The 12,151-nt window shown below is 42.8% G+C and overlaps 1 protein-coding gene and 1 pseudogene across 1 annotated transcript; one reads left to right on the forward strand and one right to left on the reverse strand.

Annotated features, from left to right (window-relative positions):
• Positions 1–1,980, reverse strand: part of LOC110310811 — a 5,856-nt pseudogene extending 3,876 nt beyond the window's left edge.
• A 5,413-nt stretch (positions 1,981–7,393) lies between these two features.
• On the forward strand, positions 7,394–8,413 carry LOC110310812 (calcium-binding and coiled-coil domain-containing protein 2-like). Its single transcript, XM_021183917.1, is given in 1 exon segment — positions 7,394–8,413. A coding segment is annotated over 1 exon segment (1,020 nt).
• The last annotated feature ends 3,738 nt before the right edge of the window (positions 8,414–12,151 follow it).

Genomic DNA, 12,151 nt, shown 5'->3' on the forward strand with positions numbered 1-12,151 from the left:
CCTTCTATAACTAATTCTAAGAATGGCCTGGAGTCAAGAGGCATTACTAAGTAAGCAGAATCATTTCCAGTAGAACCAATCTCTCTGGTAGCTCGAGGGACACCAGAGGAAGGAAAACAGNCATGTAGGCTTGGCAAAATTATTAACTGAGCTATTTTATCCCCTTGTGAAATAGAAAAGACACCCTGAGGACAGGAACAGAAAACTTGAAGTTCCCCTTCATAATCTTGATCTACNACTCCAGGGTNAACAATAAGACCTTGTAAGGTAAGGGAGGCCCGGCCCAGTATTAGGCCGACACTTTCAGATGGCAAAGGCCCTTTGTAGTCAGTAGGAATGGGCTGCACCCCCATTTGGGGCATCTGCATGAATCGGGTGGTGGTACGGAGGTCCAATCCAGCTGATCCTTCTGTTGCCCTGCGGACTGTGGGGTCCACCTTTTGCCTATCAGGGTCCCATATGTTTTCGGGCCCTGAGACCTGGGGGCCCTGTATTGGTTTTTTTGGAATGGCCTCATTACCTACTGCTTGAGGGAATCTTGGCTACAGGGGCCTGCCTCAAATGTCCTTGACTGAAAGACAATCTCTGGCCCAATGATATCCTTTCCCACACTTTGTACACAGTCTTGGCGCTCTTCTTTGACAAGGGCTCCACAGTCCTTTTTAAAGTGTCCCAGTCTGCCACAATTATAGCAGAGTTTGAGCTCAGCTGTGTCAGGGCATTTTTGCCCTTGTAGAATGGCAGCTGCTAAACCAGCATTAGTGAGCGGCCCTCCAAGCTTACGGCAAACCTTCAACCAGTCCTGCAATCCCTTGCTCTTTCTAGGTGTAATAGCTGCCCTGCATTCCTGCGTAGCCTGTTCATAGATCAACTNTTCAATTAAAGGCATAGCTGTCTCTGGGTCCCCAAAAATTCTCTCTGCCGCTTCTGTCATTCTAGCCACAAAATCTGAGAATGACTCCTGGGTGCCCTGAGTAATCTTTGTCAAATGTCCACTTGCCTCTCCCTTCCTAGAGAGTGCCTTCCATGCCTTAACTGCAGCAGCTGATATCTGAGCATANGCTCCCCAATGGTAATTTGTCTGGTTATTAGCGTGTTGTCCCTGACCTGTAAGCAACTCAAAAGTCCATGTTCCTTGCTCCCCTTTAACATTGGCATTGGCCCTTGCCTGTGCTTGGCAGGAGTCTTGCCACAAAGCTTTCCATTCTAAATACATTCCCATGTTAGGAGATGCGGCTTTTACTACGGTCATCCAATCGCGGGGGGTCATTGCCAGAGTGGCAAGCCTTTCGACTTGGACTACAGTAAAGTTGGCATTGACTCATAGTTACGGACTGACTCTGCAAGTTCTTTAATCTGTATATACTCCACTGGGGCGTGAATGTGTCCGCCATCGGTGCCTTCAAAGACTGGGAACGCTTGGTGCACTTTTCTCTGTTCCTCTTTTGAAATGAATGAGTCTGAATGATACCTCTGCACATAGGGCAAAGGTGCCCTAGGACCCAGAGGTCGAGAGCCCGGAGACCGCGCAGTGATTTGACATTTGTCTCTAGCTGTTTTTGCTTTCTCTATGTTATTCTGTGACTGATTAGCTCGTCTTTCATCTGGCTGGTATCTTTCTCCCTCATAGCGTGCCGCTTCTTCCTCTAAGTCTGTTTCCTCAGAGGAGCTAAGTTCCTTATCCGATTCTGAGCTACTGACAGCTAGTGCCTTGAACTCATCTAGTGGCAAGTAGAGGCTCCTTTCCTTATGTGCCTCCCCAGCTCGATCTCTCTTCTTCTCTCCCTTTCCATCCCTTTTTCTAAGCTCTCCCAGGGCATCTTTTCCCTTATTTCTCTTTTCCTCAGGCTCAAGGCCCGTGGAAAGGCCTTTATTCTTCGGTGCACCTTGTTTCATTTCAACTCTTACTCTCTCTCCCCGCTCTGTCTCTGATAGACTGTCTTGAACCTCCTCCAGGATCTTCTGCCCTGGCTCAACCATTTGCTGATAATCCTCATCTGTTAAGCACGATCTTACCAGTTTCCACAATGGCATGGTCCCTGTTTAAGTTTGCCGTTCTGCTGTTCCCTAACTAGATCTCCTTTTAGTTTGTCCCATGAGGTGACAGTTAATGACCCTGAGCAAGCATACCATGGTGCCACACGGTCTATCTCCCTGACAAATCCCTCTATAGTCTTAGTGGAGATTTTCAGGCCACACTGCTTCAAGACCGACCGTAAGGCCATTACTACAGAGTGGGAGATTCCCATACTGGTCGCTGTCCAGGCCTGACCACAACTGAGAACCAGTCAGCAATACTGGTCGCTGTCCAGGCCTGACTGCAACTGAGAGCCAGTCAGCAGTTCCCGTGGTGGAAGCAAAACGAAACCGAAAGGGAAGGAACAATCGCCGTGAAAACAATCAAAAGGGCATCTAACTCTGGAGAAGTTTCAAGACTATACATACCTTACGGAGCCTTAGTGTCCTGCAGTTCTGATTCTGCCCCGCAAATGGGGGATCTCCCTTGCGCTGGTGTGATGGTATAAAGTGCCCGGGTTCCTCGGCACCACTTGTCCCGAGCTATCGGACAACCGGATTCTTCTGCAGCAAAAAGCTTTATTGCTTCTTAAGGAGGGAAGACCCAGACCCCGGAAAATGGCGTTGCTTATATAGCCCTCAGCCATGGCATTTCAGAACCTGATGTGGTGTGTCAGCTCCTGATTTGTTGCTCGCCCATCACCCCATTACTATGCCCCGATACGGGCAGTGACTAGGCGTGAGTACACTCTTGCACCTGTGTACAATGCTTGTTTACTAGTTAGGCACAGCGGAGGCCGGCGCCATCTTATAATGGCGATTGCTCACGGCATGGCTCTCCACACCACCTGTCCTGCTTTAGCATGTGAGTCTGTCTTAGACTGGAGTCTGTGAAAGCAGCAAGAAGCTGCAGCACACCACTGTAGTGGGGTTGGCTAAATGCTGTTTGTATTCCAATAATTTGGGTCCCCAAAACTGCTTACATGAATATCTGCATGTAGCTTCTGGAAACCTGCTCCCTGTTGGTTCTGATTGGTAAATAAACATGCCAACAGTCAATAGCTGAGAAGGACAGACAGAAGCAGTTTTGGGAATTTCCTGGGTTTAGGATTAGGAGAGAAGAGGAAAAGGAAGGGAGATCTGACATGCTGGCAGAGTGTGGAGGAGAGGAGAGGTACCATGCCTGAAGAGTACAGAACAGAGAGGCATAGCTGGGCTCTTCTAAGCCTTCCTTGGCTCTCTCACTTCCTTCTTTCCACTTCCAACTCAGTACCCCAAATCTGCCCTCAACTTTAGTTGCTCAATTACCTTCTCCTTGTTCAGCCACCTAAATTTTTTCCACAGCTTAAATATGTTTCTAATATCCTGGCTGGGAAAGTGGCCTATGGTCACTTTACCTGAGATATCACATGGCCGGTCACCTCTTCTCCTTCTGAAGCACCATGCAAATCTCTTCCGGTGTCTCTTGGCTTCCTATGGGGAGCCAGAATTCCTGCCTCTTTCCTTCTACCCAGAAATTGGCTCATGGCATCTTTATTGATAGATCAAGAACCAATTGGAGAACAGGACCTTATCATCAGCTCCATACCCTACTCTCACCTTTTCTGTCAAAAATAAAAATAAAAATAACCTCTTCTCACAGAAATAAATTGAACAAAAGCATAACAATCATGTAAAGTACAAATATGATATACAAATAACACCCACCATAATGATAATGGACTGAACCTTTTAAACTATAAGTCAGCCCGAATTAAATGTTTCTCTTTTATGAGAGTTACTTTGGTCATAGTGTCTCTTCACAGTCATAAAAGCCAAAATAAGGCACTTGATTATCTGAGTTCTATCCCCAGAACCAATTCTGAAAGTTGTCCTCTGATCTCTATACATAGTTGGTGTCTAGGGCACAGACCTTATATGCACACACACTTACATAAACACAGAAACATGTTACAAATGTAACAATATTTTAAACCTGAGATTCTGCCTAAAAACTGCTGTTTTCCTCCCAGCCACTACCATTGTTGACAGTTTAAAAAAGAGAGAGAGAGAGAACATGGGATGTGGTCCCCTCCCCATACAAAAATGTTACTTGAAAATTCAAGACACCTTGTAGAAAATGCTTTATTCCCCTGAACAAGTTGTTACTATTGAGACTTTATTTATTTATTTATTTATTTATTTATTTATTTATTTATTTTTTGGTTTTTCGAGACAGGGTTTCTCTTTATAGCTCTGGCTGTCCTGGAGCTCACTTTGTAGACCAGGCTGCCCTCAAACTCAGAAATCCGCCTGCCTCTGCCTCCCAAGTGCTGGGACTAAAGGCGTGCGCCACCACGCCCGGCTGAGACTTTATTTATTATACCACATTTGAAAGCATTTCTTCTCTTTTTTCTTGAGATTATAATATAATTACATCTTTTCTCCCTGAACTCTCCTTGCTCTCATTCAAATTCGTTTTGTGCCATATTCCCAATGCAACTTTAAAACATTTCAATTGGCTTTGCTATTATTTTTAGTAATCTTTCCTCTTCAGTTCTCGAAATAGTGATGAATATCTCAAAGATGGGCCACTTTCCTTAACAATGAGTTAGTTAACTTGCTTTTACCTCCACTGAAAGATGATCTAGTAATACTTGAGAATTTCCGGAGAATTTTATGTAAGACTCTGGCTTGGGACATACCGAATCCCTTCTCTCTTTCTTCCTTGTGTAGAGTATTACTATTCAGGTAGGGCATTACTATTCAAGATCTGTTTAGCAAATCAGTTATGTATTTAATAAGGTAAAAATTGTGTGGCATAAAACATAATTTTAGCCATTTTTGTCCTCTTCTTGCATAGCTAATACACAACCATAAGATGATAATTCTGACAGTGATGGGCCCTTGGACAACAGCTTTCTCAGACAGAATTCATGTAAAGCCTCCCGATGAGCCAATTTGAATGGATCTAAAAATAGTCTGAGTTGATTGGGAACCCTGGACAGCATGACTGCAGGGTAGTAATTCTCATCCCATTAGGGAGAAACTTTAAGTGTTTTCCACGTGGCATGGGTTGTCACCATTTTCCAATAATTACAACTCCTCTGTTTCCAAGGCCTGCTAGGCTCTTTCCATAGTGGAGAACTATAGAAAGTAATTCATGAAATATGAATTTTTTTTTCCAAAAGCAAAATCTTCCCTTGAGGAACTGGATAGTAATCATAATGCACCACTATGGTGGCCACTGTTCCTGATTCCAAAATATTTCCTCTTGTGGAAAATAACCATGATGTTTGTTTTCCTTATCACCACTCCCTAAAATCCCGTTATCTCCTTCCTTAGTATCTTTCTGACAAGTTAGCTCACAGTGTAGATGCTTCTGTTCCTTTAGATTCATGAAGCTCCTCATATAATTCATATTGCATCCTTATTTTTGAGTAGTTGAGAAATTATATATTTTGACCTCATATTTTTAGAGCTCTTTTCCACAGCCTTAAGGTCTGTTTTGAAGGTCCCAGTGTTTACCATTTTGCTAAGATATTAGCCATATCTTTGCCTCCTATACTTTTGCTATCTCTGATTATCATGGAGTCATTATCACTAGCAGAAGGGACATTTCCTTGAAGAAACATGAAAATATGTACATTATTATACAAACAAGCCTTATGCCCCTGGCATCCACCAACACTTGTGGAGTCCTATGTCTACTGGCCCTGTCTCGGGGGCAGGAACCATGTCATGCTGTCCTCACCAAGGTCTTGCCAAACGCAGCATTAATTTACTGCCATACTTATACTAAAAGTATTTCATCTCTATATATGGCACCCAACCAAAAGGCATGTTATCCATACTCTTATACTCATATTCAAGCCTTAAAACAAAAAGTTCCAGAGGGAAAGTACAAACTACTGTTCCCTGTAACTAAAGATCCCCTGGAGATCTTAGCTGAAGACAGAAAGAAAAAAATCAAGAAGATGAAAAAGAACAAATAACATGATTTGCTGACCCCTCTACATGGAAACAACCTTGAAACTGGCTGAGACATAAAAAAAATGTCTCTAGTCAGAATTTCAGCTGTACATAGCCCATGGATCCTATTGGCTACACCATCCTCAAGGTTCATCATGCCATCTTTCATATGGCATGAATGAAGATTTTAATTACAGTTTGATTATATTATCAAACTAACTTCTGAAGAAAGATTGTTGTTTGACCTGTTCAAACAAAGAGCAGGAAATCATCCTTAACTGATTTGTGCACATTCTATACAAACGTGTCCATAGGACTGCATATTGCTTGGAAGGTTTGTATATTGCAGAATGGAAGGTCAAGAAAGCAGTTCTCACAAAATCTAGCCTTGAGGATGCTGGGATGCCTGATCTAGCCTCAGACTGCTGTTTCCTCAGGATACTTGCTCCCAGAACAGCTTCTGAAAAGGTTGCTGATCCCAGATGACCTTGGCTGGTCCAGTCTTTCATATTGTTCCTGTCTCAGAGATCCAGAGAATATGGCATTTAAAATTATTTCGTGATTAAAAAGATCTTTTGACTGTGAAACAGGTCTACTCCTGAGAGTAACGCCATTCCATTTCATGGAAGATGATGAGCGTCAATAACCTCCATATGGAGGTGAGTCTGTCCAGAAAGGATAACAGATGTAGTGAAGCTGACTGTCTAGGTCTGCCAAGACAGGGAAAGCAAGTTCATAGTTCCTGCTTCATGAAAAGTCTGTTAGATATACTGGGCCAAAAAAGGCCGAGGGTGAATGCTCCAACATTATAGAGACAATATTGGGGACTGTCCAGGTAATCAGCTGTCTCTGTCATCTCTATAATTTTTGGATGCTGCATTCCAGCACTTCAGGCATACTAACATGATATTTATCCTTTCTCAGGTCTTTAATGTAGTTAAAGGCTAGATACTCATAATCTTACTATAAGCTTAACTTGTTTAGGAATTAAGATGTTTTTAGGTTGATAATGCAAGCTAGAACAGAAGTTGACTTACATATAGTACTTGAAACTTACCAAAATAGGATCGATAATAAAATACTTTCTCCTGAGTTGCCAAATACAAATTGACTAGACTTTTTGAATGTAACTTTTACATAATAAATTTCATAATTGTTTCATAATTGTTCCTACTGTATATTGTCTATTATTATAAGAAAAAGAGCCTTTATATTTAGACAAAAAATGGGGATTTTTGAGGTTTGATTTGTTGGTATTTTTTGTAATGCTAAATACTGGCATCTAAGGTCTTATTGCCCTTAGGAACAAAAGAATCCTCACATACATGAAATAATGCTGTGTGACCTGGTTCTTTAATTTAAAACTACTGGTTGAATAAAGATGCTGACAGCCGGCTGCTGCTGGCTGCTGTGCCTGGACTCCACCATGGACCAGTGCCCCATACCTACCTTGCTGGAACATGGCAACTTCTCTCAGGTCCTGTTTAACAATGTGGAGAAGTTCTATGTTCCTAGAAGAGATATCATGTGCTATTACACCCTCACTGAAAAGTTCATCCCTTGACTCGAGGACTGGATTGGCATCTTTAAAGTAGGGTGGAAGACCACTCAGGAGTATTATACCTTCATGTGGGCTCCCTTGCCAAAAGACCAAAACAAGGATTCAGCCACACAGCAGGAAATCCAATTCAAAGCTTATTACCTTCCCAAGGATGTGGAGNGCTACCAGTTCTGCTATGTGGATGAAGATGGTTTGGTCCGGGGAACAAGTGTCCCTTTCCAGTTCTGTCCAGACCCTGACGAGGACATAATGGTTGTTCTTGATAAGGAAAAGGTAGAAGAGATGGAACAGCGCAGCAAGGAGCTTTACCAAGAAAACCAGGAGCTGAAAGACAAGTGCATTGACCTCCATGAGCAGCTACAGAGGACGCAGGTGGCACTGGAAGCAACACAGAGGGTCAATAAGACCTTAGAACAGGAAGTGGAAGAGAAGGCCTCCTGGGAGGAAGAGAAGACCTCCTGGGAGGAAGAGAAGACCTCCTGGGAGGAAGAGAAGGCCTCCTGGGAGGAAGAGAAGGCCTCCTGGGAGGAAGAGAAGGCCTCCTGGGAGGAAGAGAAGGCCTCCTGGGAGAAACTGAAGGCCTCCTGGGAGGAAGAGAAGACCTCTTGGGAGGAAGAGAAGGCCTCCTGGGAGAAAGAGAAGGCCTCCTGGGAGAAACTGAAGGCCTATTTTTTGAGTGAGCTGCACCGGGTGAGAGAATACAACCAGAAGATGATCTCGGAAAATAAGGCCTTGGAGATCAGAGAAGAAGAGCTTCAGAATGAGCACCAGAAGATTCTGGAGCAGACAGTGGAAATGTGGGAGAAGAAGGAAGCTGTAGCGTTGAAGAAGCAGCAGAAGCTAATGGAGATTTTACGATGCTATGGATGGAAAGCTCAGGTCTGAAGCTGTCTGAAGCTGTTGTAGCTGCACCACCCTCTGTCCTCCTATTTGAGAACTGAGTGTATAAAAGATAGCTCCCCACTTCTTGAGCGCGCCCGACTCTCCAGCAAGAACGATGCTGCAACAGGATCCTTCTGCACACGTTTATTGGGAGAGCTTGATTGCAGAGGCAAAGAGACCCCAAGCCCAAAACTGGTGCTTATATAGGCCTAGGAGAGGCATGTTTCACACCCGGATTGGTTATGCAGGGNTTATGTTTACTACCTCATTTGCATGTCTTACATCTGATTGATTAACATGTCTCTCGTCTGATTGGTTAATTCTCAACCTCATCTTGGCAAAAAAAAAAAAAAAAAAAAAAACTTTACTGCCTATGTATGCATGGTGGCCAGCGGTAGCCAGCACCACCCTGCAACAGCACATGTGGCTTCCCACATCTCCCCCTTTTTGTTTTAATAAAATGAAGCTGGACTAGGCCTGTGCAATTATGTCCATAAAAAAAAAAAAAAGATGCTGACAGCCTATAGCTGGGCAGAAGAGAGGTAGGTGAGGTTTTGGTTACTGGGCTTGATTGAAGTCGGAGGAGGACCACAAGGGAGAAGGAAGAGAAGATGAAGGGAGGAGAAGATACCATGGGGTAGGTAAATCATGAAAACTTGTATGTGAGGACTGGTCAAGAGAAGTTAAGAGCAGCCCAGATGGAATATAGCAAATCAAATCTTAGTGTTATTAGCTGTGAAATAGACGCAATAACATAGGGTAGGTATCTACCCATCTCTAGTGCTTTAAAGGCTTATTATAAATATAAAAGTTGTTTGTCTTTTTTCTGAAAGCTTAATGATCAAAGGCAGTATAAAAACTCCCAATTGAGATTAATTATTACTACAACATATTTATACATGGATATGAATATGTGTGTATTTGATATATGTTTAAATGTATATCTAGTGCATATATTTATGTATACTTTGTAAGTGCTTGATGTTCACAAAGGCCAGAAAAGGGAGTTGGATTACTAGTGCCTGGAGTTACAGATTTACAGACAGTTTGAGCCACGATGTGGGTACTGGCAACTGAACCTGGATATTCTTTTATATCTAAACCTAGATTTTCTTTTATATGCAACTGAACCTAGATATTCTTTTATATGCAAGTGCTGGAGAAACCTCTGACCAGCCCTTACATGAATGTTTAAGAGTGTCAAGCTGTACTTTTAACCAAGCAAGGAAATAGCCTTTCAGCCTCAATTGCAAAGCTGTGAGATGTGGATATGGATGGGCTCAGTTTGAGCGTCATGGAAACAGAAAGTGAGCAATATAACTATTCATTCTTGCTTGAGACAAAGACTACATAGTCTGAGGAAATGTGAGGCAAATTAATCTCTGAGAGACTGCTTATAGTATCCATCAAGAACATCATCAGTTATTGCATTAGGTCCCTATCAATATCAGGGACTAGACAACAGGACTGAAAACAAGGACTGAGACAAACGGAGATGCAAGGGGCACTGCTTCATCCCCAGGTCTCTGGACTGCATAGGGCCATCTTCATAACATAAGGTAAAAATAATTTACCGTGGTCTCAAAGGCTTTCCTGACATTGCTGAACCCCTTGAGAGGATGGAGCGGTCACAAGACAGAAGAGGCTGTGGCATGCCAACAACTGAATGGCTTATTTGTATGGCATGCTTAGACCTGAATGGTTTATTTTGCCATATAAATCTAGCTGGAATGAGAAAGGATAGGAAAGGAAACAGAAGCAAAAGGTGTTTGTTCACACCATTTGAAGACAACAGTGGTTTAGACTCTATGATGAAGTCACAGTTTTTACTGAAAAAAAGAAAGTGAGCTCCTTAAAAAACCTTTAGATTAACCTGAACAGCATTTCACAGATGGTATCAACAAGAAAATGCTACAAATGAAGATTAATTTTGTTTTAAAGTATGCGGTAATCTCCCCATATATTCGTTTCATTTGTCTCTTGCTAGAAAAGATACTGGGCTGTCTGTATGATCAGTCTTTGAGAAGTATAACTATGTTAGAATACATATTACTAATACTACTTCCTAATCCAGAGCTTGCTGATCACATTAAACATATTTTACAAGCAGGCAGAATTCATTATGGTGATGTCCAACTATGTCTTACAGTATTTTGTTTGTTCTGCATCATTAAATGGATTTTTTTTTTGCACCAGTATTTCCAGTAAAAAGAAAAAAATATCTGCTTTCCTTTGGTTAAGTGCTTGCTTTTAGAAACTGCAGTGATCCCTGAGGCTTGGTGTGGAGGAGACATGACACAAATGTTCCGTTTACCTCTGAGCACTTCAGTCTCTAGTTTTCTGCATATTATCTGACGGGGGAGGTTGTAAAAATGTTTAATCCCAACTTGGTATTTTTATCGTGCCTTTGACCATTTAGTTCTTGGATAAAATACACATACAATCTTTATATTTACAGTAATCTTTAAACAGCACAAGAGCTAGGCAGATTCCCTACCTTGCCACACCCACTCCAGTAGTGAATCAAGTGACAGGCCCAAAAGCTTGGACACAATTCCTAGGCAAAAATTTCATGGAAACTTAGTCTCCTGGAACTGTAGCATTCTATAAAACGAACGCTCCAAATCTGTCCATGCTTTAGTCGGTGAACGGATCTGTGTGCTTTCCTTCAATATTGTTTTTATTAAAAGTGCCTCTAAGGATTGATTTTGACATATAGCTAAGTTAGATTAGCATTCACCAGTGTTCCAATATCTTAGGAAACTGTTGAGCCAACGTTGGGCTTTGATCTTTGCAAGAATTTTCAGATGAAAATGCCTCCAGTGTTGATAGACATTGATAGAAATCAGGCATTATATTCTACTAGAATAGAGCTAGTAAGCTCAGAGCTAGTCTACATAGTATACTTAGAACAACAGTAGAGTCACTCTACTGTTGTTCTAAGTATACCACACAGAGCAATTTACAATGACCTAGGAAGAAGGAAGGTTGTGGTCTAAGAAGGAACTAGAGTAAATACTTAGAACAATAGATAGCTGAGTTGTGGGAACTAAAAAGGGAGCCAAGGGGAGGAGAGAGAGGAAGTACCCATGCCCTGCCAGAGGTTCCACCTATGCTCTGGACAGGTGACTTAGGAGGGCTGCCACACACTTTCCACTCATCCCTGGGTGGGCATCCAAGCTTCTGACCCACTCTTAGGGGGGTGGACAAGGGGCAGCCCAACCTGGGAGCCTTGAGGCTACTCCCTAAAGCCCTGGGGTTATGGGAGAGAGGGGTGAAAGAAGAGAGGTTCCCACACTGGCAAGAGTGAGCACAGTGGATCTTGATGAGCAGAGACTGTCTATGGTTTTAGTGCTTTATTATAGAAAGGCAGGGGGAAAGAGAGAAGGTAGGAAAGAGGGAGAGAGAGAGAGAGAGAGAGAGAGAGAGGGAGAGAGGGAGGAAAGGCTAGAGAGAAAGAGAGTAAGAGGGAGAGTGTGAGAGGAGAAGACAAGAGAGAGGAGAGAGGAAAGGAGAGGAGAAGACAGAGAGGAGAGAGAGAAGTGAGAGGTAAGAGAACAAAGGAATGAGAAGAGAGAGGAGTAAGAGAGCAAGGAGGGGCCTAACAGGCCCTTTTAAAGTATACTGCTATCTTTTCTGTTGCTAGGTAACTCGGGTGGAATTTAGCCTGAAGGTCAGAAGCTTGGGACATCGACTATGTGACTTCTAGCTATGCTTCTTTGTGGAGGTTGTGTGTGTGTG

Source organism: Mus caroli, chromosome 15, assembly GCF_900094665.2.
Source record: "Mus caroli chromosome 15, CAROLI_EIJ_v1.1, whole genome shotgun sequence".
NCBI lineage: Eukaryota > Metazoa > Chordata > Mammalia > Rodentia > Muridae > Mus > Mus caroli.